Source organism: Blastocystis hominis, assembly GCF_000151665.1.
Source record: "Blastocystis hominis, Singapore isolate B (sub-type 7) whole genome shotgun sequence assembly, scaffold_15".
In the NCBI taxonomy this organism is placed as follows: domain Eukaryota; class Bigyra; order Opalinata; family Blastocystidae; genus Blastocystis; species Blastocystis hominis.
The window spans coordinates 336,236-361,444 of NW_013171822.1; the positions used below are offsets into that span (position 1 = coordinate 336,236).

General features: G+C 42.9%; 11 protein-coding genes; 5 read left to right on the forward strand and 6 right to left on the reverse strand.

Annotated features, from left to right (window-relative positions):
• Positions 1 to 997: 997 nt before the first annotated feature.
• Positions 998 to 2,508, reverse strand: GSBLH_T00002011001 (uncharacterized protein; the record flags this gene model as incomplete). Its single annotated transcript, XM_013040512.1, has 9 exons — positions 998 to 1,317; positions 1,350 to 1,473; positions 1,513 to 1,645; positions 1,682 to 1,747; positions 1,782 to 2,050; positions 2,082 to 2,189; positions 2,222 to 2,290; positions 2,320 to 2,408; positions 2,439 to 2,508. The coding sequence occupies 9 exons, from the start codon at positions 2,506 to 2,508 to the stop codon at positions 998 to 1,000; spliced, it is 1,248 nt and encodes a 415-aa protein (XP_012895966.1).
• A 3,391-nt stretch (positions 2,509 to 5,899) lies between these two features.
• GSBLH_T00006370001 (uncharacterized protein) lies at positions 5,900 to 7,407 on the reverse strand (the record flags this gene model as incomplete). The annotated part of the gene is made up of 7 exons (XM_013040513.1): positions 5,900 to 5,919; positions 5,988 to 6,203; positions 6,233 to 6,683; positions 6,713 to 6,792; positions 6,822 to 6,942; positions 6,978 to 7,310; positions 7,342 to 7,407. The coding sequence occupies 7 exons, from the start codon at positions 7,405 to 7,407 to the stop codon at positions 5,900 to 5,902; spliced, it is 1,287 nt and encodes a 428-aa protein (XP_012895967.1).
• A 402-nt stretch (positions 7,408 to 7,809) lies between these two features.
• GSBLH_T00006371001 (uncharacterized protein) lies at positions 7,810 to 8,740 on the forward strand (the record flags this gene model as incomplete). Its single annotated transcript, XM_013040514.1, has 8 exons — positions 7,810 to 7,874; positions 7,907 to 7,993; positions 8,026 to 8,177; positions 8,207 to 8,267; positions 8,300 to 8,365; positions 8,394 to 8,514; positions 8,545 to 8,652; positions 8,729 to 8,740. The coding sequence occupies 8 exons, from the start codon at positions 7,810 to 7,812 to the stop codon at positions 8,738 to 8,740; spliced, it is 672 nt and encodes a 223-aa protein (XP_012895968.1).
• Positions 8,741 to 9,002: 262 nt separating this feature from the next.
• GSBLH_T00006372001 (uncharacterized protein) lies at positions 9,003 to 10,356 on the forward strand (the record flags this gene model as incomplete). Its single annotated transcript, XM_013040515.1, has 9 exons — positions 9,003 to 9,044; positions 9,124 to 9,242; positions 9,304 to 9,394; positions 9,425 to 9,524; positions 9,573 to 9,723; positions 9,755 to 9,906; positions 9,937 to 10,066; positions 10,099 to 10,219; positions 10,249 to 10,356. 9 exons carry the CDS (start codon positions 9,003 to 9,005, stop codon positions 10,354 to 10,356), a joined length of 1,014 nt encoding a protein of 337 aa, XP_012895969.1.
• Positions 10,357 to 10,389: 33 nt separating this feature from the next.
• GSBLH_T00006373001 (uncharacterized protein) lies at positions 10,390 to 11,573 on the forward strand (the record flags this gene model as incomplete). The annotated part of the gene is given in 7 exon segments (XM_013040516.1): positions 10,390 to 10,513; positions 10,545 to 10,605; positions 10,638 to 10,755; positions 10,770 to 10,987; positions 11,020 to 11,318; positions 11,385 to 11,421; positions 11,468 to 11,573. The coding sequence occupies 7 exon segments, from the start codon at positions 10,390 to 10,392 to the stop codon at positions 11,571 to 11,573; spliced, it is 963 nt and encodes a 320-aa protein (XP_012895970.1).
• Positions 11,574 to 12,398: 825 nt separating this feature from the next.
• On the reverse strand, positions 12,399 to 13,931 carry GSBLH_T00002012001 (uncharacterized protein; the record flags this gene model as incomplete). The annotated part of the gene is made up of 3 exons (XM_013040517.1): positions 12,399 to 12,577; positions 12,608 to 13,540; positions 13,571 to 13,931. 3 exons carry the CDS (start codon positions 13,929 to 13,931, stop codon positions 12,399 to 12,401), a joined length of 1,473 nt encoding a protein of 490 aa, XP_012895971.1.
• A 586-nt stretch (positions 13,932 to 14,517) lies between these two features.
• Positions 14,518 to 15,925, reverse strand: GSBLH_T00002013001 (uncharacterized protein; the record flags this gene model as incomplete). Its single annotated transcript, XM_013040518.1, has 3 exons — positions 14,518 to 15,103; positions 15,132 to 15,771; positions 15,802 to 15,925. The coding sequence occupies 3 exons, from the start codon at positions 15,923 to 15,925 to the stop codon at positions 14,518 to 14,520; spliced, it is 1,350 nt and encodes a 449-aa protein (XP_012895972.1).
• Positions 15,926 to 16,233: 308 nt separating this feature from the next.
• Positions 16,234 to 18,084, reverse strand: GSBLH_T00002014001 (uncharacterized protein; the record flags this gene model as incomplete). XM_013040519.1 has 1 exon in its annotated part: positions 16,234 to 18,084. The coding sequence occupies one exon, from the start codon at positions 18,082 to 18,084 to the stop codon at positions 16,288 to 16,290; it is 1,797 nt and encodes a 598-aa protein (XP_012895973.1). The 3' UTR covers positions 16,234 to 16,287.
• Positions 18,085 to 18,253: 169 nt separating this feature from the next.
• Positions 18,254 to 19,022, forward strand: GSBLH_T00002015001 (uncharacterized protein; the record flags this gene model as incomplete). Its single annotated transcript, XM_013040520.1, has 3 exons — positions 18,254 to 18,504; positions 18,537 to 18,658; positions 18,685 to 19,022. The coding sequence occupies 3 exons, from the start codon at positions 18,254 to 18,256 to the stop codon at positions 19,020 to 19,022; spliced, it is 711 nt and encodes a 236-aa protein (XP_012895974.1).
• Positions 19,023 to 22,559: 3,537 nt separating this feature from the next.
• On the reverse strand, positions 22,560 to 23,373 carry GSBLH_T00002016001 (uncharacterized protein; the record flags this gene model as incomplete). The annotated part of the gene is made up of 3 exons (XM_013040521.1): positions 22,560 to 23,222; positions 23,254 to 23,306; positions 23,340 to 23,373. The coding sequence occupies 3 exons, from the start codon at positions 23,371 to 23,373 to the stop codon at positions 22,560 to 22,562; spliced, it is 750 nt and encodes a 249-aa protein (XP_012895975.1).
• Positions 23,374 to 23,649: 276 nt separating this feature from the next.
• Positions 23,650 to 24,363, forward strand: GSBLH_T00002017001 (uncharacterized protein). XM_013040522.1 has 5 exons: positions 23,650 to 23,729; positions 23,761 to 23,905; positions 23,936 to 24,012; positions 24,044 to 24,144; positions 24,178 to 24,363. The coding sequence occupies exons 1-5, from the start codon at positions 23,663 to 23,665 to the stop codon at positions 24,343 to 24,345; spliced, it is 558 nt and encodes a 185-aa protein (XP_012895976.1). The 5' UTR covers positions 23,650 to 23,662; the 3' UTR covers positions 24,346 to 24,363.
• Positions 24,364 to 25,209: the final 846 nt, after the last annotated feature.

The window sequence follows — 25,209 nt, forward strand, 5'->3', positions numbered from 1 at the left end:
GATGCAACTGGCGGATTGCAAGAGGCTCACCGCGCTTCCCGTGATGGCCTCGCTGCTGCCGCTGAGGAAACGAGAGGGAGACAACGAAGAGGACATTCTGTCGAAGTTGCTGCGCATTGAGGAGTAAATGCGTTTCTTTTGCTTCCTGTTTCTTGGGAACAAACACACGATACGGAGGTGAGGATGAATTCGTAGTCTCCACTATTCCGGTTCTGACGGAATGTTGCCGTGACTTGGAAACCTGCTAAAGACATGATGCCATCAAGCATGCCTTTGTAAAGAAGGGCATAAGCGCGTAAACGAGTTTGTCCGTTTGCAAGAGGCTGGATTTTCGACAGAGGACGAATCCGCTTGCTCGAAAGCACGAAAATATTCTACCTTTCATATATACGGATAAGAAATACGCTGTTATCTGTGTGCATCGATGGACATTCCTCTCCAAATACATCCAACCAAAAATTGGAGCAAACGTCGCGCATCACTTCGATTAGATTGTTCCAAGCGGGGTTGTGTATCTTTTGACTGCAGTTCAATGAAAACACAGATATCAAACTTTTCTGCCCATCGATATCCAATGGAAACGCCAAGTGATTCAATTTTCCTAGATTCTTCATTGTCACTCGATTCAGAGACTTCGGACCATTTATCACCAACCTACGATTGACGATTGCTAATCTCCTCCTACTATCATATTTACCATTTCAAAGCACATCAAATCATATGCATCACCGGATATATCACTCATGTTACAAAACGAAATAGATTTATAACAAACAATTCAAGAAGACTTCAACTGGTGGATCATATCGACTACGGAACTGTATGTGCAGATTACCATGACAAAGAAAAATAAAGTGAGAATAATAATATCTTCCATCCATAGCCACAAGCCTTGCTTCTTACCAACTGCCACCATGTGTAATGCAGCAGGGATTAATTGAGACACAACAACACCTGTGAAGCTTCCAATTGACAATGAAGGAAATCTCAAGTATCTTCATTTGAATTCAAGGATATTGATTGCATTGATTGAACTGAAAATCGGAATATAGAAACCAAGAACAGTCAGCAATACCACTTGGATCGTTCGCGTCCAAAAACGATATGCATCCTTCACGAAGAATTTACCATCACGATGAGCTAACCAATTAAACGCAATGTAAAATATCAAACGCTTATTGGTTTCCAGAATTTGGAAGCACGGAAGCAAAAGAAGAGGATAAGATCCCCATAAAGTAATGAGCATAGTGATGGCAATGATGATGTAATAGAGAGAGTCCTGGGGCAGATTCATCAAAATTGCGCCGTGAATTCCATCTAGAAGTGACTCTAAAACTGGTATAATGAACTTGGATCCGATCGATACATGAGGAACAGAATGATACCAGGAATAAGATAAAGTAAACCGATAGTAATTACTCCAAAGTTGACATAGCGACCGACTTTTGGTTTGTATGCTTCCTTCATTTCGTTCTATTCGTTAGACTTTACTCAGAGAATAAGAATATATACATAAAGAGGGAATAATAACAACATAAAACCAAAAGCATTGATTACAATACCCAATGTCGAAAGAACGTCTTTGAAACTCAGAGGCCATAAAACTGATGAATCCCAACTCAGGCCAAATGTGATTCCTCCATAACTATTTCGTTACACGCATTAATCAATTCATTCTTACATCAAAGCTGCTACGAAGGCAACAATCAGCGCTATCAATCCCAAAGAAGAAATTCCGGCTAACAAACTAGTAACATCACAATCAATCACAGAAAACAAACGTCGGATTTTTGAAAATGCAAGTCAACCAACACAAAATGAACAAAATGATGGTTGCAACTAATCGACGCGTCGTTTCGTTTTCCGAAAACGAATTGAACCACGGCAAACTCACGAGTAGATCTGTCATAAGTACCATGGTTCCCATATCCGATCCCCAAAGAGTAATTAAAGTACTGAGTAACATTAACCAATAGCCAAAAGTTCCGAAACACTTGTAGCAAAGAACGGTATAATCGTTGTCAAGGTTATACCTTGGGTCCTTTTCAATCTAGATATAGAAAATCCCTAAATAGTACTACCTTTTGCTCTCCCTTATAATGATTATACACTTGAAGCAATCTCCAGGTGGTAGTTGCATATATGTACACAGTATAGAGAGTGAACAATGTACCAGTAACTAAACCCATCTGGTTGGTGAGATGATGGCAAGAGTGCTTACCTTCCATATTGTGAATGGAAATATCAAAGAGGTAGAGCCTGTAATTGACTTCATAAGGTTTGCAGCGAACTAATTCACACACTTCCATAATGATCTACCTGAAACCCGGTAGACTTATCGCTCTCATCTACCTCGTCCTCAATATCCGAAAGAGGTGTATTCACATCACTAACTTCGGGCTCCGACTCTATTCATCAGTGTTTCAAAACGTAGAAACTCTCAATATCAGTAGTATTCATTAATATTTTTTGATCTTCACTATATTCCCCATTTTTCCCACGGAACATTGTTTCTCCTTTTTTGATCTATGGTTTTGGGTGTGAGTCTACATCGCGAATACCGATGTCAAGCTAATTTTTGATTGTAGCGTTAGGTGATTTTCCCCGATTCGCAATATAGTCACACTAGTACTAGTAAATAGTATAATTGATAAAGGAATGTGTTATTGTCATGAATACATAGCAAATTGATACTACCAATAGGAAAGAGTAGCTCATTCAGGAGCGTGTTCAAATCCACAATATTACCATATTAGATTCATAGGGTATAAACTGTTTTCCTAATATATCATAACATTATTCTAGTAAGTTTTCATGAGGATCATTCTTTCACTCTGAATTGCGTTCATATTTCTGAAACATGCCACTTCTTAATATTTAAATTCAAATATGCAGTCTATATGGGGTGTGTAAATCCAACAATCAACAAGTTCTGTGCTTATTCATGTAGTCACAATCTAAATTCTTTAAGTAAACATATTATAATATCGAAAACGAGATGGAATAGATGAAGAATTGTGATGTGGCCATTTCTATTGATTTTGTTAAATCAGTGTATCTACAGATGTTATATCAGTACGAATGTAAAGAGAGATTCTCCTAGTAACTTGTATGGAACGTACTGTGGGTTAGAAGCATCACTTTTTATGATTCAATAACTTTATTATAGCGTAAATTACTAATATCCACTGTTTTTTAGCCAATAAAAACGTGCTATAAATGATAAAGACAATTGTGAATGCTATTATGAACCGTAGATGTATGATACGGAAATAGGCACATGAAAGCAGAATGATCGTATTCAAGGGTACATTTAATAATGAAACAGTCTTCTGAACATCAGCATGGACCAATGACATTCATTAATCAATAATACCAAAAATTCAAAAAATACCAGCAAGAATAGTCGACTGTTCACAACTAGTGATTACCTACTGATTCTTAGATACATTTGATGGAGTATATTCATTATAGAAAACGTACTCTTGATATCCACAAAGCATAAACCTAGTTTCGATTTACAATGGAATAAAACGAAAGATGATGTTTGTATTTGAGCTCATCACTAATATTTCGACACACAACCATTTAGAATAAACAAGCAAGAAAAAAACTGAAACTAGAACAAACTAGGAGGTATAAAACAATTCGATTTGCGGCCAACAAGGTAGGGGAGCTTTCCAATTAGAGATGAAGCAAGAATGGTAAATGTACTGCTCTTTGTACCAACGAGTTCGTCGCAAATACCCAGAGTAGCCAAATCGAGCAGTGTATTGCTGAGATCCATATTCTCTTTCTTTGGAAAATCGATATTCCCTGTATGGGCCGCTTTTCTGTGGAAGGAAACCACTTTACGATTGGGAAGCATGTTTTTGATTTTCTGTACTGCAGAATTGGAATCAGAAGATACAAAGATGGTTGCATTTTTCAATTTTGAAACGATTGAGCAATTGCCAAAAGATGGAATATTGCTATTCAACAAAAACTGATGAGTGTCCTTAAAGTCGGAGATTGTATTACCCATTCGCATATGAAAACCAATACACTTCCCTTCTCCGATTGCCTTTCTTCTTGCGCCCACTTTCTCCAAAAACTGTTTACTAAATACAAAATGATTCTTCATTACATAGGATAAAACACGGAATCCATAAACACCAGAATGGGCTGAATTGAATGGTTCATTCTTTAAAAACCCAAGTCTCACAAGAGAATTGTAAGTTTGGTTGTTATATGTCATCCAAGCAAACAGAGGACAATTTGTAGTGATTCTTATGAATCTTCTTTTAAAAATAGTATTAATTGGATGTTGCATCAAGTATTGTGCTATAATCGAGTCTTTTGAGAAACATGTATCTATTTGTGAGAAGGAAGTTCGTCTCGGAAAATTATGATTGAAAGAGTATTGAACTGGCTTGTTTGACAAGTCCGTAATTGTAAAATACATTCGGGAATTTGGATAAGGAACTAAATCAAAGATAATAACGAAAAAATACAAATGATTGTGGCGTTCAAAAGGGATGCGATCACATAGTAAGAAACAATACCGAAGAACTTGTTTGCCAGACCTCCTTCACCTAATTGACATTTCACATACTTGGACAGGTCCGATTCTTGTCTCTTTTGATTATTTAGTGCTCTTCTTTTGTATGCAGAATAGTGTTTTCGTCTGGCTCTGCTGCTCTTTCTTTTCACTATTCTTGGTTTCTCCACAACTCTTGTATTCACATTACCTGTAATAATTTTTTGTGTTACATTTGAAATAGATCTCGTTACCGTTGTATTTGTAGCCACAATCATGCTGGTACGTACAACTGTATCGTTTCTTGAGACTTCTGTTGGAAATGTATTATTAACAGCTAATGAACTGCAGTTGTCGAATAGAACACTCTGGTAAGCCAAAGAAGAATTTTGTTTCGGATTCGGTGTTCTGGTTCTAAAGAGATCGAACTGCAATCCTTTGTATTGCTAAATCTAATATCAAATTCAAAAGTGTACATTCTTCTCTAGTACGAACGTAACTCCGCTTAATACCGATCTTGACACATTTGTAAAACCATAAAGTACTAAAAGAATACAAAAAACAAAACATCCATTGCATGACATTTCAAAAATAATGACCAAAAATGTATGTGTTTTTCTGCATAGAAATAATAATAATGCTGTATTTTCTTTTATCTTTTCAGAAAAATGTTCCATCATGAGTAAAATAATGAATAAAACTATATCGCAGCAAACTAGCACATTGTTTAGCTTTTCTTTCCAAGTGATCAAATTGTTATTTTACTTGTATTAAATGTGGAAAGCTCTTTTTTGTTAAAATGTATTAATGTTCTTATTGACATTTTTATCATAGTGACAAAAGGTTACTGAAAGTGGAATACAAATAAACGTTCAATTATCATCAAGTTGATTAGAATACAAGAGTCAGTACAATTGAAAGAAGCGATGAGTCTGGATCTTTTCTCATGATACAGAGAGTATCAAGTTCTAAACAACAGCAGTATTGATCCATTTTGTTTAGCCGCTATCAGTTCGTTAGGCTACATCTATTTCTATTCATAGGTAGTGACTTTACGCTAAATAGAGTATTACAAAGCTATATCACACAAATACTCTAACTGTGAAATGGGTTCATTTGCTTTATTTATTCAAGATTATTCAAATATAAAATATCACACATGAGTGTGAAGAGTGATTCAATCATAGTAAGATGTTGCACCTCATCTAATTACAATAGTAACACGCAGCAATGTGCTTTAGAAATCATTTCGTTTTTCGTTTACCCACTGAATCACTAGACTTAGTAAAGGCAAGGATTGTAGCTAGAAAAGCTACGTGGTTCGTTTTATTTTAAATGCATTCACACAACCATTATCTTCAGCCCTATTTTCATTTCTATTTACAAATAACAATGATTCCCTATATAACAAACAATCCATTACATTATTCTGCAAAATCTATGAACGCTGTCTTCACGGCTCCCTCACCATTCACAAGCTTTCCTTGCTTCAAAATCCGAACTCGCTTGATCTCCTTTCCCTCCATGATCCGATTCCACAATCCATTTTCATCCGCCTCTAGCAAATCACGCGGCACAATTCCCATCTCGACTAAATCCGATCGCATTACTTCGCACATTTCCCCTTCCTCCTTCAGAACAAACACCAAATCGCCTTGCTTCACCGAGATTTCGTCTCCATTCCCTACCCTTCGCAGTTTCTCCCATTCCTACTTCGCTCAAAATCGCGTTTCACGAATCGAACAGGATAGTTCACCAACGGCCGCACGTTCTGAATCTCGAAATAATTCCGTTTGAACGACTCGCTGTTCTTCGCGACGATTCGACACGAAGGCGTCGAAGACGACGTAAAACAAACGATCTCCCCGTTTCGATTCTCTCCTGCAACGATTTGATTGCTTTCCACGCGCGATGCTGCTTCGATTGCATTGAGAACCCCGCTCTCTTCGAGCTGTTTGACGATGTTCATGTAGCAGACCTTCAGCACGACGCACTGCTGATACCAAATGTCGTGAAACGGATTGAAGCTGCAGCCGTTCCAAAAGATGGTGAGCATATCGCGATGAAACGCTTCGAAACTCGAGTAGTAATTGCGATCGATGCGATGCGAGACGGTGGAAAGATCCATCGGATTGGGGATGAGCTTGCGATAGCTCGGGAATTTCTACTCTCAAGGGAAGCGTGGAAACGAACGGTGTGATCGACGGGCTCTAGAAAGATAAACGCGCTGGGCTCTTTCTGGAGGTGCGAGCAGATGAGTCGGAGAAGCGCCTCTACACTGCCAAGCCTTCGAACGCCGTACGCAGCGATTTGATGGAGGAAGGGACCAGCAGAGGGTTCCATTTCCAGTAAATGTCGCTTTCTCGCTTGGTTCGGTAGACGTTGTAGTAGCGAGGAATGAGCACGCCGTCCTGCTCGAAGAGCTATGTGAGAATGGAAGGAAGGGAGCGTGGCGTACGCGAGTGAGTCGCTGAGCGAGAAGTTCTGTGAATAAGTTTTTGCCTGGAGAAGACGAGGCGTAGAGCCGTTGGATGAGGGACTGGAAGGAGAGCCAGTCGGTGCTTTCGACTTTTATGGAAGTGTTGTTTGGAAGGAATAAAAGAAGAGAGGAGTTTGGATGGGGTTGAAGAGGATGATGAAGGGCAATGTGCAGAGTGGAGCCGTTCACGCTTTTGACGGAGGCGGAGGAGAGGAGGGGAGTCGAATCGGTTGTGGAAACGAGAATATATTCATTGTGCGAGACCAAATAGAAGATTGACTGACTGTCGTTCCTTCCGATCGGGTAACGATACTGATCGGTTTAACAATTGAGATAATGATACTTGAGAAGGGAGCGCCTTAACAAGTTCGGGATGAGCTTGACACCATGAATATGCAATATCTTTCATCATGGATATCTACCAATTAGATAAGATACTATAGAAATACGATCGACCCATCATCCACAACGCCCTTCCTGGCCAAAATCGATGCGACACACAATGACTCTCCGAAAAATGATAGTTCGATCTACGGTAATCACAAAATTCAAATGAATAACATCGCCCGTCTTCAACTTTGAAATCACACTTTGTAACATCTTTCGATTAGATTCTTTCAATAGATAAATACTTTTGAATTATAAATATGCGAGTCATTAGGGAAGGCGCTAGGAGATGAGCAAAAACAGTAAAGACGCTACATGCAAGCTTGAAGGGTTGCACAGTAAACGAACGATTCCTTGTTGACCATCTTCTTCCAAAACTGGCTGCACTAAAGCAACACTTTGAAAAAAGTGCCACTTTTCTGCAATGAGTGACAACATCTATCGAAAGCATTATTACAGACACTCAGCAGAGAGGGAAAGAAAGCAGAGGTAGAGAGATTGGAGGCGAAATTAGGTTTTAGGGAGACTGAAGAGATGATGCAGCGATACGAGTTGATAGCGCAGGCCAAGAAGCAGAAACAAATTCCAAATTTGATTTATTCGAAAAAGTGAGCTGTCAACAAACAACATTACGAATTAGTGTGTCTTCTCTACCGCCCTCATTCACTTTGGATCAGAAAATTTACCACCGAATGAGTAAAGAAGTTATCAGCGATATTTACGATTTTACCTACGCCAACATGCATTTACTCTACGAGCAAAGCACTTGGAAATGGGACGAAAAGAAGGAGCGTAGGATTTTCTTGTGTAGCATCACCTAGTTGCTGAGTTTCGCAGTAATGCCTCTCGATTTGTGCTAATTCGTCACAAGGAAGACAACTGGTATATTCTTTGTGTTGTTTCTTTATGGCTAGTATAGCTGGGTATCTTCTCTTCCGACTTAGCATTGAATCGTTCGATTTTACCTCCATTTTGTACATGTATCTTATTCTTCGTTTTTTTGATTAGTTACTCCATCATGGTTCGTCAACAGTACCAAAAGACAGGATTAGGGACATGCTTAATGCTTCTCGCTGAGGACTTAGCTCGTTATTTCCAACTGCAAAAGTGTCAACTGACAGTGTTTAAAGTTGTTCCTCTCTTACCCCTCTTTTTGTAGCATAATCTCCCAGCGTTTCATCTGTACACAGACCATCTGCAATATGTGATCGATCCGTACTCTCCCAGTAAATATGGGGAGCAGATATCCTTTTTTGTGGCTCTGTCTGTATGTTACTTAACTTCAGTCATGTTACGAAATCCTCAGCAAGAAAGTGTACGAAATGCTTCCAGCTGAATATTAGATCGATGGATGATTATATCGACCAGAGGCTTCAAAACGCTGCCTATTTCGAAAATCTCTTGAAGAATAAAGAAATAGAACAAAACGACGAGAATAGAGAAATAGTTAATGCACATGCGAAATGGAGGGAAGAAGACGAGGGAAAACTCGAGTATATTTTTATTTCTTTGTATACTCATTGCAGTATTGGACCTGATTACTCCTTATCTCTAAAGACTGGGAGTGAGTTATCTTTGGAGGAAATGGAGTTAATGTACATGATCCTAGAGTCTAATATGAAAAAGAAAGATGAGCAAAACGGGAAAGAGTGGAATGCGGTGAATGAGCGTGAGTGTCTGTTCTTTTACTAAAGGATAGGAAAATCTTTGGTCAGTGGCTCATCTCATTTCATAATAGCATATCACAACGAAGAGTACACAGCCTGTTTATTTGTTTTTTGATATTAGACTGGTCGGTTTTGCTCTTATTCGTTTTTTCAAGAACTGGTTCTTCACAGAACAGCTCTCCATGCTCCTGTACGATGTGTTTCTCTCTCTCTTGAAATATTAGATCCATCCAAATTGCATCGTCCTTTAGGCGTCGAGGCTTGGGCAGAAAGTTTGTAGAACTTTCAAAGGCGATCGGAGATCGCTGTTTTTGTAAATACTATGTGGGAGTAGTGTGGGAAGTATGGGTATCGAGAAGGAATGATGGCTAGAAGGATGAAATCTCGAATTCGTTTTTGCAGAAGGTTGGATTTAAAGCAGTGGAAGAAAATTCTGCGCGAGTCTTTAACAAAAATAGGAAATTTGTAGTATGTAACTTTCAGGATTATTTTGTTTGTTGGAATACTTACTGGTGAATAGTTATGGAATCTTATTTTGAGGATGCTTACTACAAAAGCAAATCATATGAGGTATATCAGATACTAGATCCTCTGAACTGTGGAAAGAGCGAAAAGATTGTTATTGATGCTGAGAAACAGTGGAGACTCACCGAAGATGAAATAAATAGCGTGTTGGACTGTGATACTCAGTTTAGATCATAGGTTTGGTTCTAAACTGGAGTATTTTACAGTAGAATGCCATACAGCTGCAGAGTTGGGAACGGAGAAGATCCAGTTGATATATGAGTTAACCATTAATAACATGCGGAAACTATGGATTGAAAATGGATATGAATGGGACGACGACGAAGAAAGTGGGCTCTTACTAAATATGCAACGTGTAGTTAAGGAAATGAACTCTAAAACTTCACATTACATACTTGTCCGTTCAAAAGAGACGCAGCAATTTGTTGGTTATGCAGATATCCGATTTCGGATTGACTGGTTACATAAGCTGGAGCCTGTTGTATACTTGTAGTTTCCGCAATGCAACGTGTAAGGCGTAGAAACTTTTTACAAGTCCACCCGAAGTATCAAAACCAAGGTATTGGAAGCTGCTTGTTACAAGCAATCGAGCTGATCGCCCGCCGATCTGGTTTTCCACTGTGTCAGTTGAGTGTCTGGAGTGTATTGCTAAGTATTCAGGTTAATCATAGAATAATTATGGAGCCTATCGGTTGTATACTCGAAGTGGCTTTCAGAAATATGAGAATGCTTTGACCTCTCACAATACTACAAATGTAATGTATAAGCGATATCAGTGAGCTGTTTGTTACAAACATTATTTGGTACGAGACATGAGTGATTTGAAAACGGAACCTGTGAAAGACCAAGAACCAGAACAGAAGGATCTGGCTGAGTTTCAAACCCCAATACCTCAGGACGCAATCGAGACTGAAAAGAAGGAAACAATGCCAAAAAGTACGTTTGTGTTTCAGAGTGGTAACGACAGAAAAGCGATACAATAAAAAGAAGGGGAATCAGCGGAAGAACTCGAAACTGAATACTTGGATGTTTTCATTTAAGCAAATGGATTATGTGATAGTTATATACAAAATCTTCCTAAAGATGTGACAGAAGAGGAGTTGAGTGATGTGTTTAAGCGTTATGGAATTATTCAGCAAAATTTAGATGGATCACCGAAGGCATTGTTTGGGTGCAGTGTATGAGGATCTAGATCAAACTGTACAAGAATGAGAAGGGAGAGTTGACTGGAGACGCTCGTCTTTGCTATCTGTGTAAGGAGTCCATCCAGTTAGCGATCAAAATGCAAGACGACTATCCGTTACGCTATGGGTGCAGGCATCGGGAGGAAGTGACTTGTAGCGATAAGGAAAACATCCGAGTCAGCGAAGCTGTGTTTGATAAAAAGGATAAGGAGCATGATCAAGCTGTGTAATGGTTTTTCTCCTCGATGGGATGTCTAGCAACCTGGGGGAAGAAGACGAGAAGACAAAGCGACTGCGTTGGATGTTTATGCAGCAGCAGAAGCAGCAGCTGAGTTGGGACGATGAGAAAGTGGACACAAGTCGCGTGGGTCTTCGCATTATCGTGCTTCAAAACATGTTTTCTCTCGCCGAAACCACGCGTTTGCTCTTTAAAAATCGCATGAATGGAAGAGCCAAACTTCAAATCGGAGCTTTACGAAGACGTGAAAAGCGGCTGCGAGGAGTTTGGAGACATCGAGAAGATTACGATCTTCGACACGAATCCGGACGGGATCGTGGTAGTGAAGTTCAAAACGTCGACAGCTGCGAATAATGTGTAAATTCGGAGGGGAAGCGAGGTGTAGTGCATCAAGCGGATGAATGGACGGTACTTCGCTGGACGTGTGATCCGGGCTTTGTAATGAATGGAGGGGAGTGTGAGGCGTAGCTTCTGGGACGGTCGCACGGATTATCACACACGTATGACGGACGAGGAGGAAAACACGAAGCTGGAGAACTTTGCGCAGTGGATTGAGGGAGAAGAGGACGAATAGGAAGGATGACGATACTAATGGAGTATGTGTGCAATTTGTTTGTTGAAAGAACAAAAGAGTTGAATGATGGTGGAAACGGCAGTGAGTGTTCGATTTTTTAATGAATGAATGAATCGATATATTACGACATGAACATATTATCGGTAATAGTTATTTCAGATTAAGAGTGTTATCTCACGCTAAAAAAGAATATGATACTTTCCACGCACTATTGGATGTTTCATTGCTTCGATCCTATTCTGTCCACTCTATTATTTCGATAATTAACTAAATACAAGCCATTCTGTGCAATTCTTCTCGTTTCATCCCATTTCTCTCCTCTCCTCTTTTTTCCACTCCACTCCACTCCACTCCACTCCACTCCACTCCACTCCACTCACAAACGACGCAACTCAAACAAACAACCCGACAAGAGACAGACAATCATTACATCACTTTCCCGTAGAAGGAGTAGACGAGACAGAAAGCGCATCGCCTCCATTCTGCATATTGAACGACATAGATAGCATTTCCCGCAGCTGTTTATACGCCTCCAAGTTCTACCTGGCACTCTCTCTCCATTCCTACCACCGCGTTTCCATTCGCCGTCACCATTTCCACCGGGCTCCCGGCCGTCGCCCGCTCGCCTTGCGCCACGCCGAACGGCATCTGCAGGAAGGAGTCGGTAGAAGCAGCCATGGCGCTCTTCTCCATGAGCTCCAGATATTTATATTTGTAGAACTCTTTGCGCTTCTGGAGCCGCGTGTATTGCTCACGAATGCGCTGATAAAACGTGAAGAGCTTCGCGTACGTGTCCTGCGCTAGACTAAACGTGGAAATGGAGAACTACCCATATCGGAGTTGCGCTGGAGATGGGTTCGACGCATCCCCTCGATGGTCATTTCGTATTCGTTTCGAATTGTGTTGATGACGGACTCGTAATGATGCCGCAGCGAAAGCTTTTCCTGCTCCAGCTGGTCGTTTCGATGCTGCAGCACCTGCACTTTCTCCTCCGTGTCGCCCAGCTGCCACTCAGAACACTATTCCACCGGTACCTTCATCTCGGAGTCGTTCAATCCGCGGATAAAATCGCACGATCGGCGATAGAGCAGCACGCACATCGCCGTGGACTCGACGGGGTCCAGCGCCTTCAGCTTCGCGATCGCCTGCATTTCCTCCGCGCTCCGCTTCAGCGCCAACTCCTCCATCTTCACGATCCCGTCTTTCTGGATGTCCAGCTCGTTCTGCTGCGCCATGATCTGATTCGCCAGCTCTTCCACGCGCTCCCGCGCTTCTGCTTCGCTCCGCGACGACCCACGACCGCCATGGCTTCGCGAGCGCCGCTTTTCTTCCTGCAGCTGCCGGATCATGTCCTTCAAGCGCGTGGTCATTTGGTCCTTCTGCTCCAGTCGCTTCTTCAGCTGCCGCAGCTCCAAGTCTTTCCGCGACTCCTTCGCCAATTCCCGCTCCAGCCACTTCAGCCGCTTCTGGTCCTCGCGGGAATAGATCTCGTACTCGCGGCGCTGATTGTCCGCCGACAGCTTCACCTCGCGGAGCTGGCGCTGGAGCTGCGTGGTCTGGTCGATCTGGCTGCGGAGCAGACTGTCCGACTTCGTGTTGCTGCGCTGCAAGTCGCTGATTTGGCGCGTCTGCTGGCGCGTCTGCTTCTGCAGCGCCTGGATTTCCTTCTTCTTCTCGTCGAGCTGCATGCGATGCTCGCGCTGCACCTGCTCGATTTTGCGCTGCAGCTCGATCTTCTGCGCCTTCATGTCCGCGATATCGTTCGTGAGCTTGGTGATGCGCGTCGACGTGTAGCGCAGACTCTCGATCGTGCGCTCCAAGTTCTGCTTCTGCTGCCGAATCCGGTTGATTTCCTCCGTCTTCGACCGCAGCCGCGACTCCAATTGATCGTGTTCCGTCTGGTAATCCGCCCGCAGCGCGCGCCGCTGCAGCAGCTGCGCGAGTTCGTTGCGGAGCTGCTGTTTTTCCTAGAATTCAGCGCGCGGCTCAGCGTCTACGCCCTCCATTTTGTTGATTTTCTCGGTCATTTCGCGAAGCCGCTCTTCGTACTCGCTGCTCATGCTCTCCATCTTGGCCTGCTCGATCTTCACGTTCTGCAGCTCCTTCTCGCGCCACTTGATGCCGTCCAGCAGCGTGTTCAGCTGCGAGTTCAGCACGTCGCGACGCACATTGATCGAGTGGTCGATTTCGTCCAGACCCTCCACTGCCGATGATTCGTCGTCCGTCGTTTCCGTGTCCGCGCTGCGCGTTACAAAAGGAGAAAAGGGGAAACTCGTTCATGAGGACCTTGCGGATCTTCTCAGCGGCCTGGATCTCCATCTCGAGCATGGTCTTGCCGCGGAGCTCGACCAGCGCCATCTTGTCTTCGAGTCCGTGCTGCGTCTGCTCCTCGCTCAGCTTCAGCAGCTCCGTGATCTGCTGGTTCTTCTTCTCCAACTCGCTCTGCAGCTCCTCGATCTTCTGCTTGTGCACCGCCACGATCTGCTGTCAAGGAAGCCCAACTAGCAATGAGACGGTCGACTATCAATGAGACGGTCGATTATCATCACATCATTCATCACATCGTTCATCATCACCATCCTGATCACACCATTCATCACCACATCATTCATCACATCATTCCTCATCACATCATTCATCACACCATTCATCATCACATCATTCATCACACCATTCATCACCACATCATTCATCACACCATTCATCACCACATCATTCATCACATCATTCCTCATCACATCATTCATCACACCATTCATCACCACATCATTCATCACATCATTCCTCATCACATCATTCATCACACCATTCATCACCACACCATTCATCACATCATTCCTCATCACATCATTCATCACATCATTCCTCATCACATCATTCATCACACCATTCATCACCACACCATTCATCATCCTGCTTCCTTCACCTCACTCCCAAGGATATGTTAATCTCCTTCATCGCCTCGGCGGAGTACGATTCTCCCAGCACGGTTCCGGACTCTCCCTTCTCCACGCTCGCGAACTCCAGCTGCGCGCGCAGCATCGCGTTCTCCTTCTTCGCGTCCTCCAGCGCCTGCTCCAGCGCCTTCGTCCGCTCCTGCAGCTGCTTCACCTCGTCCTCCGCCTGCTGCGCGCGGTTCTCCAGGTTCCTCCGCTCCGTGTCGAACAGCCGCGAGGTCTCGCGCCCGTCGTGCAGCACGTGCTGCTGCGCGAGCGACATGAGAAGCGACGGGTCCATCTCGCCCTTCACTTGCTGCAGCTCCGCCTGCAACGACGCGATTTGCTGCCGCAGCTACACCCTCAAACCGTGGAAACGTGGAAACCGCGACGATGAGCGACTCGTTCTCGTCGCGGTTGACGATGGGCTTGTTCTCGATGTTCTTCGCGCTGGCGGCGTAGCGCAGCGTGCCCTCGGTCTCGGCGGCGGAGTCGCTCGCGGGCGACACGCAGGCGATCATGAGCGTCTTGGCGTTGCCTCCGAGCGAGTCCATCAGCAGACGCGTGAGTTTGGAGTCGCGATAGGGCGGCACGCTACATCAAACCCCGATCCCAGAGCGACCTCCCCTTGTTCTTCTCGTCGCCGAGCGCGCGGATGACCTTGCCCAGCGTGAGCAGCCCGAGATTGATGTTGATGCCCTCCTTCATGCGCTGCCCCGTCGACTGCGTGCGGTACACCTTCTCGCTGCCCGCCAGGTCCACGAAGTGGAACTTCGACTGCTTGATCTCGTTGTGCACCACCTCCTCCTCGTTCTCCACGCTCGTCGAACGGATCTCCTGGTCGATCAGCACGGTGAAGATCGCGTGCGAGCGACTGCTGTTCTGGTTCATCGACGTTTCCCCCGTGATTCGGTACAAACTCCCGCGCTCCAGCCACGTCTGCAGCTCCTCCGCCGTCGACGCCTGCTCGCTGCGCTGGTTGATCACTTTGCATCCGCCCTTGGGGTCCGTGATGACGTTTACCATGCTCTTCGTTGATTGGTCCATTTCGAGGAGATCATTAATGTCGTCTCCGTACACTTCGAGGTAATTCACTGTGACTAAGATGGTGCTGCCGGGGTGCTCCTGCTCGATTTGGGCTTTCCGGACGAAAAGCTCCTCGATAAAACGGGGGACGATTCCGATTTCAGCTTGATTTGAAACACGGCCAGACGTTCCCATTGTGTAGGTTTTGCCGGAACCTGTCTGGCCGTAAGCAAGAACTGAGCGTTACGTTGACAAAAAAAAGATACTTGTCGCATTGTACCCCTCGAACGCACTGTCGATCAGGGGGACCACGCATGTATTATATATTTCTTCCTGTGTCGATAACGGCCCAAACACGTGATTAAACGTAAAACGCGTTCCCGACTGCATCGAAACCTAAACTAGTAGTCCGATAGAGTGGATGCCAACCTCATTTCGTTCAGAATCTCCGAAAACACAAATTTCCGAACATCCTCGTTCTCGGGCAATAATGGGCCGTACTACATATTCCAAATCAAAAGTTGAGGCATACTGCGTACTGCTACTTGAACACAATCGCTTGGCTTTGATTGAGCTTGATTCGCACTCATATTCAAAACAAATTCGCCTTCTCGCTCGATTACCACACGTAGCTAGCTACTCAAAGCCAAATTTCTAGTAGCAAGAATAATCTAAAACAATCTTTCAAACAAACAAACTCATAACAACTGTCTATTATCATTAAATCCGAAGACTTAATTGGTGCTCTGAGTCTACTTCTGAGCTGCGGCGTCTGTCTTCACTGCCTGTGTCGTAGTGGTAGGCGCAGGAGCAGGAACAGGAGCAGGAACAGGAGCAGCAGGAGCAGCGCTGGAATCCGCAGGAGTGGCCGAGGAATCGGGAGTGGCCGAGACATCGGGCGTCTTCACAGGCAACTGCTTGTAGTAGTCGCCGAAGAAGTCCCATCCCTTCTTGCCCTTGGTAACGATCATGTGACGGAACAACAGGGACACGCACAACATCAGAATAATTCCAATAATCACCGCCACGGTACGGAAAGGGAACCATGCGGGGTAGGGAATGAACTGCGGAATGCCGAAGGTAGATTCACCGCCACCGAAGCGGAGAATGGCTCCCACGATGTAGCCCACCAGAGATCCATAGGTGTTCATGCAGTTCGGCCAGTACACGGTGAGCAGCAGCTGAGGGAACAGCATCACGTAGATGAGATCCGAGGTCAGCACCCACAAATTATAGACACTGTCCGAGACAATGGCCAGAATCGTTCCGCAGATGCAGATAACAATCATCATAATACGGGCCACCACCGTAACCTCCTTTTCAGAGCACTTTGGGCGAATCAGGGGCTTGTACACGTTGATCGTGAACACGGTAGCCGAGGCCAAGTAGGCACCATCAGCAGTGGACAGAGTGGCAGCAGCAATACCTCCCAGACCCAAATAGGTCACGGCAGTAGGAGTCAGATACTTGATGATGTAGGAAAGGGCGAACGACTCTTTTCCCGACAACGTCTGCACCTCCGGGAACTGACTCCAGTCCACTGTCGTGGCGTAGATACCCATGAGAGCGGGGGGGACGGCGCAGATCATAGCTCCGATTCCAGACCACATCGACATCACCTGCGAGTCCTTGACAGTCTTACTGGAAAGAACACGCTGGAAGTACACCTGCCAAGGAATTCCTCCAAGACACATCAGAAGCGCGTAGTCGATCCAACTACCCCAGTCGCCAGGCGCAACACTTCCCAGCCAAATGTCCTTGGTCTTCGAAATATCTCCGACATAAGGACTGGTGGCAACGAAGGGAATACAGATGAACAAGCAGATCAGCATGATCACCAACTGCAAGACATCCGTGTAGGCTACAGAATACATACCTCCCACGAAGGCCAGGAAGCATGAACAAACTGCAGACAAGAGAATGGCCGCGACCGTGGACACACCCAAGAGGACCGAGAGGCAATAACCCAGAGTTGAGAGAGCCATCGCAATCCAAAAGATATCTCCCAGGCAAGCAGGGATATAGAGGAGAGCCACCATCCAGCTCTTGAACTTCTCTCCGAAGGGATCAAACATGGTAATATACTCCTTCTCTCGCATCTTCTTGCAGAACAGAAGACCTCCGATGAAGAAGCACACGCCATAGCACCAGGGAGCTTGAGTCCAAGCAAGTCCAGTACCCTCAGTGACAATTCCCTGAGTGGTTCCATACAAGTAGCCTCCGCACACCCAAGTAGCGACCATGGTAATAATACCCATCAGACCACTAAAGTTTCGACCCGCAAGAGCAAGCTCAACAGCCGTATCGGCCTTTTGTTTCTTGGAAGCCCAGATACCAACGCCAATCACCATCAAATAGAAAGCGACAAGAGCAATAACTCCGAAAATATCAAATTTCTGGACGTAAGGTTCAGGAGTAGGTTCCATTGATGTCTCCATTGTAGGGACCACCGTTGGTTCAGCAACAACACCTAGCACAAAAAGGGCAAATAAAATGATAGAGCTTGCCTTCATTGAATAAAAATGAATGGAATTAACGCATGGACCCATATTTATCAATGATTGGGACACATGATACACAAAACCCAATTACAGACGCAACCTGTAACGACTATCACCTGTGACGTCTTCCAATTTCAATCGATGAAAACTTTGCAGATGGGCCCTATTTTATTTTAGCTATTTCTTGCGTGTGAAGGCAACTCATACTTTCTGTATGATGAAACTTGGAGTTATTCTAGGAAGCTCTTTTCTTCGCTCTTCTGCTTTTGAGAATTTTAATACCCACTCTATAACTACAGATTATGGAAATGTGCAAACCCTTGAGGGAGTGATTGGAGAGGTTCCTATTACCATTATTCGAAGGCACCAATTTGATGTAAATAAGAAATACGTGCCTCCCCATGAAATCAACTACAAAGCAATGATTGCCGCTTTCAAGCAGGTCGGATGTGACAAAATCATCGGCTTGTATTGCTTGTCTTCCTTCCTCAATATTATAGCTATTCCGTTGGCTCATTGAAAGAATCGATTCCTCTGAGCTCGATTATTGTTCCTGACGACTATGCGTATCTTGGCTGTCCTCCCTATTTTAGTTCGGATCATTCTTGTCACTTCGTTCCCTGTACGTGTTTGCGTTGGACTTAACAGCAGCGTTGGATGAGGAGATGCGTAGATCTGTAATTCAAATTCTGAAGGAAGATGGATTGAATCCTGTCTGTGAAGGAACCTACTTTCAAACTGTGGGACCTCGTTTTGAAACAAAAGCAGAAATCCGCCTATACAAGGACTACTTTGAAGTAGTTGGAATGACTGGAGCGAGTGAAGCGACCCTTTCTCAAGAATTAGGCATCCCCTTTTGTATGGTTGGAATTATCGACAATATGTGCCATGGACTGGGAGCTCCATTATCGATTGAGGTAAAAATTGAGTTGAATTGCAAATTAGTCCTTCAATGCTCTGCAAGACAAGAATTCTCAGCGGTTTGAGAAGGTTATCAATGTAATTCTTATGAAGCTATGTGGTTGTTAATTTGTTTGTATGAATCACCAACTCTCTTTTTTGTCGTGTAACACTGAAATGGAAGTATAGTGATTTATTGATATGTATAAATCCATTGATTCGGTTTTCACCTTTTAAAGAAAACAAAGTAAAAACGAAAATGAGCAAACTGGAAAAGGAAACAATATCTGTTCCTGGAATAGAATTACCATCAACAGAGAATGTAAGGTATGATAACAAAACCGGGGACAACTGGTGGGAATACAACGTTTTTGAGCAGTTTCCCACAAAGAAAATCCAGATAAAAAATGGTTTATCATATATTGAAGTGGATAAGCCTCATGAAGGTTGCTATATAAAAACAGTACTAAGTGATTCAAAGATGAATGGAGAATCGTTTATTTATTCAGGAGATAATACTTTGATGGCAACTCTGATATTTGTGAATGGAATCGCTTCAGGACCTTGTACCCTATATAAGAATGAGTCTCTTTTCTTTACAGGTTACTTTGTAAACGGATATCGAGAAGGAAGAGGACAAGAATATGATGAAAGTGGAAATATGGTATTTGATGGGTTTTATAAGAAAGGTAAAAAATTAAATATTATTCAATCGAATGAAATGGGAAAGGGATATTGGAAAGAGATGGATGAAAATGGGAGAATCATTGAAATTTGCCAGAAAGATGAGTTAGGAAATAAGGAAGGATTTTGTTATTCTTATGAGTCTGGAATGATTCGTTGTGTGAGTGTATGGAATGAAGGTAAAAAAGTGGCAATGAAAAAACAATTTAGGGGAGATATAATGATTGAGTATAAGAATGGTAAGAAAGTGTATGAAGGAGGATTTGTTGATAGTTTGGAATTGGGGTATCCACCAAAAGAAGTTGGTGGAAAAATTGGAGAAAATGGATGGAGAGATATTACCAGAAGCAAATTGTATGCTGTGAAAACAGGGAGATTGTGTGATATAATACTAAAGAATAGATATTTGTCTGTGATTGTTGCCATAATGGCCATTCTGTGTTTCTGCCCCTATTTTATATTGGTTTATCTGAATGGAGGACCCTACGGAATAGGGTATGAGCAAGAATCCTTTATTGTTCAATCAGGATATGGAAACCATCTGTTGCGCTTTACATTATTCAATTATCCGAATTTGAAGGATATTGAAATCGGAGATAATTGCTTTAGGCGGGTGCGAACATTTCAAATCGATGGATTGAGTCAATTGAAGACCTTGAAAATCGGAGATAATTCATTCACTCAGAAAATAGATGGACGGGGGAATCAAAAATCGAAATCATTCCACATATTGAATTGTAAATCACTGGAATCCATTGAAGTCGGAGATAACAGCTTTAGTGGTTTGAAAGGTGATTTTATATTAAAGAATCTATCTTCAATACAATCAGTCAAGATCGGATCATTCAGTTTTAGTGCAATGACATCTTTTCGAATCGATGGATTGAATCGATTAAAATCTTTGAAAATTGGGTATTCTTCCTTTTCTCTACATAATGATTTGTGTGAGTATGCTACATTGAAGTCATTCCATGTATTGAATTGTGAATTACTAGAGTCAATCGAAATCGGAAACAATAGTTTTACTTGTTTTACAGGGGATTTTTTGTTAAAGAATCTTCCTTCAATACGCTCCTTACATTTCGGAGATGATCTATTTAATTATATATCATCATTTCGAATCGATGGAATGAGTCAGTTGAGGAGTTTGAAAGTTGAATACGCATCATTTTGTGGGTATTCATTATTAGATGAAGATGTCAAATCGAAATCATTCCACATATTGAATTGTGAATCATTGGAATCCATTGAAATCGGTAAATATTCTTTTAGTAGCTTTGGGGGGCAATTGGAACTGAAAAATGTAAGTTCACTAAAATACTTAAAAGTTGGAGTACTTGGTGAGTCAGCCAATTTCTTGCAATCATCATTTGATTTAAAAGGTATTTTTTATTATTTTTGAAAATCCAATAATAATAATATATAGATTTGCCTAATTTAACAACTCTGATCATCGGAGGAAATACATTTCATTCTACAACAGAACTTGATTTATCTTCATTTTTTTCATTAGAATCAATTACATTTGGAGAGAGACTATTTTCAAGAGTATCAACATTTCGAATCGATGGATTGAATCGATTGAAATCTTTTAAAACCGGCTATAGATCATTTCAAACTAGTGGAAATGGTAAATCGGGTTATTTCCAAATATTAAACTGTGAATCATTAGAATCGATTCAAATTGGTGGAGGTAGTTTTCTCTATTATAGTGGAGGCTTTGAATTGAAGAATTTACCAAAGTTAAAATCCATTGAACTTAATGCACCCGGATTTTATGATTGCGGTTTTTGTTATTGTTCGTTTGTGATTCGAGGTATGGATATGATATTGAATGTTTCAATTATCAGATCTTCCAAGTTTACATTCCATTACAATGGGTGGTTATGCCTTTTATCATTCCTTAACAACAATAATAGAAAGTATTCAATGAATCAGAATGAAATGATTAAACTAGATCTTCCATCATTGCAATCCATTCAACTTGGCAGTCGTGCACTTGCAGGAGACGATGAGGATGAATCCTGTTCCTTGACAATACGGAGTAATAAAGAAATGTTTAAAATGATTGAATGTAGATCTTCCAAATCTGACAACCATTTATTCTTCAGGATTTAGTTTCTATTCTCCTCGTTCCGTGACATTGGAAAGTAGTTCTACATATAAGATAGTGATTGTGTTCAGATATTCCGAATCTTCAAGAAGTTGACCTGCCATATTCATTCCAGAGAGTTGAATCGAGATCTATTTCGAGTAAAGTATGATGGATGTGGTTTTATTTATAGATGTTTCTTCTATTCTCGCTGATCTTGTACACTAAATCAACCCCGCATACATACATACATAAAAGAATAGAGTTCGATTAGGAATTCGGATTGCATATGTGTTGTTAATATTCTACTCTTATTTGTTTATATAAATTGTTATTAACTACATATCAAACCATTTTCCCCTTATTCTTTTGTTTTGGAATTCTTCATGCCCATCAATACTTATATAGAAGTGGCATTGAATCATTTGCATAATTACTGTGATAGAATACATTTAGGACTCAATAATGTATTGATATATATATGTAACAATATTTATCAAGTCTTCCATAAAAGCAAATATGTTGATGTGAGTTTGCAAGGATTTATACTTTAAAATAAAAAAATACATATTTATAGATTGGTTCTTATATGTTTGACTCGATCTGTAAAGAAGAATGCACATTTACATTTTACTAAAATAGTTTTAGAGTAATAACTCCTTAATAGTATCATTCCTCAGTTACTTCCTTTATGTCCCTTCTTGTAATTCCCTTCCTATTCACTCCTCCAACTTCTTCCTGGAGTTCACCCTGGTTTGGACGTTTCGAAGTCTCCTACAATTCCCTCATTCAAATCCATATATATCACTCTACTAGCATTCTTGCTCACTCAATCCTTCCATATTATTTACAACAAACACAAATACAAAGAGAACGATCCAATCGTAAATCCACCATTTCGCGTATTGGGACGCCGATTCTGCTTATTCTGTTGTTGTTGTTGTTGTTGTTGTTGTTGCTGTTGCTGCTGCTGCTGCTGCTGCTGTTTGTTTGCCACCGGCTTTGTAGGATTCGGCCGAATTTGTCCATTCCGGTCATACTGATAATCGAACACCACCTTCTTCGTGTGGCGCTGCAGGTCCAAAATAAACGCGGTACGGCGATTCACGCGGTACGGTCCTTCCTGGCGGCTAAGCGTGTTGAATAACAGGTTCTTCTGCTTGCGATTCTGAGATGCCGCACGAAGGGTCTGATTACGACGAGCTTGTGGCGTTTGGGAGGACGGCTTGGGAGCCGCCAACTTCTTTGGTGCATTGTTAGGAGAGGGCATTACAACACGTGGACTCGATTGGGCCGCTGTCTGCTGGCGATTTCCACGCTGGCGAGGTTGTTGTCTTCTGGGTTGAGGATTTGCAGGAGCTTGAGCAGGTGGGGCTATTTTCTGGTTCTGTGCAGGAGCAGCTTCATTTCCAGAGTTATTTGCTTGATTTCCATTTCTGTTGCGTCGAGCATAACGGCTACTACGCTGGTTCGTGCGTCTAGGCTTCGGAGGCTGGTTGGCTTGCGCATTCTAATTTTGAGCACACAGATTTGGCATGTACTGCAGGAGCATTCGCTGCTGCCATTTCCTGCTTCTGCTGAGTAATGATCGCGTCTATTGATCATTTGAAGAAATAAACTCCTCTACTAAGAGGCATATCCAACTTCTGCTCAATATCCATTATTTAAAGTGCAAAACAAAAGTTAAATGTTTGGTGACATATAACTCTAATTTTATTCAAAATGTGCTGAGGAGTCGGGCTTAGTCCAGTTGGCATCCTATGAAGAGCTAGACAGCTCCTGATCTCATTTCTTTACAAAAAACGTCTAGAGGCTATATTTCGTAATCCCTATGTTGTACGCATCATACACTGTGAACAAGGCAATTTGATTTAAACGGAGTAGTTTCTAGAAGCTTTCTTTTTCTATTATTATTATTATCACTTTTTAACTATCAATTCGTATTCTGAGATGCCCGTTAAATTCTATAATCACAACTTTTATCAATCTGGGGAATATATTGTAGTTTCATTCATCGGTATCTTGTATTTTGGAACCATGAGCTCTAGGTCTGCGAGGACTGCCTGCAGAAAATATCGTTGTGGATATCCAGCCTACCACGCTCCGTGTTGTCATCAATACACCCAATTTTGATCCTTTTGAAAAGACCCTCGAGCTCTTTGCAGAAATCGATCCTGCCACTTCTTCTTATCAGTATCCGTTCCGTTTGCATGCTTAATATAGAATGTTCCCGAGCAAGGTGGAGATTCGTCTTCACAAGGTGCAGGTCGTCAACTGGCCTTCTCTGGAAAAGACAGCAGGTGATCAACGAGAAAAATCTGTGATTTCTAGTGGTTCAGCTCCCAACTCCCAATTCCGCGTCTACCTCCGCATCGACTCAGGCCTTTAGCACAGCTCGCTGGGACAAGTTCTGCGAGGAAAATAAAGAGCCGGTAGGATTCCATTGTGAAATGGGTGATGGGTAGGTGGATGCTTCGGGTGACAATCTGTTCAAAGTGCTGTACAACGACGCCACTCCCGACCAGCGTCGAGCGATGATGAAATCGCTGCAGCAGAGCCACGGAAAGACGCTGAATATGAACTGGGATGAAGTGAAGGACAAGAACTTTGAGGACGACGCGAAGGACGATTAAATAAATTATACCATGAGCGTTGTGTTTGTTGGTAGAACGGTGTTGACGAGGAATCATGGAGGCTGGGAGTAGCAAACACGGGATGAGCTATTTTTTCTTGTTAGAATAGCGTTGGTGGAAAGAGGAGGGGATGATGTATCTCCCCCGGTGTACTTTATTTCTTTCGATCGTTAGTTTAGCGATTTTGGTAGGGGAAATGCTTGGTTGCTACGTGTGTAGAGTATTGTGTTTTCAGAGGATTCTCTCGGAGAGGTTGATGCCGAAGATCCTATTCGTTTGGTTTTTCATGAAGATGCAGGCTCATCGTTACTAAAGTCTCTTGAAATCGTTGAAATGACAGGCGAAGAGTATTTAGGCAACCGCTACGAGCCGTTTACTCCCCCCGCCGTGCTTCCGAAGCACACAAAGCAGCGAACGTTTTTAAAGAAGAAAAAGGCGGAGACCACCAAATACCCTCCCGTTCCCGTGCGTCCTTTCGAAGAGCGCTGGAGCGAAGTGGTCGATTACCATCGTTCCCACACGGCTGTGAGTGAGAAGGAGCTGGAGCTTCGCTACAATCTGTTGCTGCAGTGGCGAGACTCGCAGCGCAACATGACCATCAATGAAGATACGCGGTACATCGTCTACTGGCCTCCACAAGCCGGAATCGGGAACACGATTTCCTTCCTCGGCTGCGCGCTTCTTCTCTCCCTGTACACGAATCGCAAATTCCTGCGTACTCCCTGGCCTCCCCGCGGTTCTCACTCGCAGTATACGACTGGGAAATCTTCAACCAGTTCTTCGCGCTGCCGCTCGAGAACTACACGGCTCCCTCGTCGCGTAGCCGCTCCCTCCTCGCTCACCTCGCAGATTTTTTGCATCTCC

What these genes read in the sequence shown, in the direction of transcription:
- GSBLH_T00002017001 (XM_013040522.1), top strand. Translation starts at nt 23,663, where the DNA reads ATGCCCGTTAAATTCTATAATCACAACTTTTATCAATCTGGGGAATAT. An exon ending in TTCTCTGGAAAAGACAGCAG is followed by an intron (nt 24,013 to 24,043) that starts GTGATCAACGAG and finishes TGTGATTTCTAG; the next exon opens with TGGTTCAGCTCCCAACTCCC. An exon ending in GCGAGGAAAATAAAGAGCCG is followed by an intron (nt 24,145 to 24,177) that starts GTAGGATTCCAT and finishes GGTGATGGGTAG; the next exon opens with GTGGATGCTTCGGGTGACAA.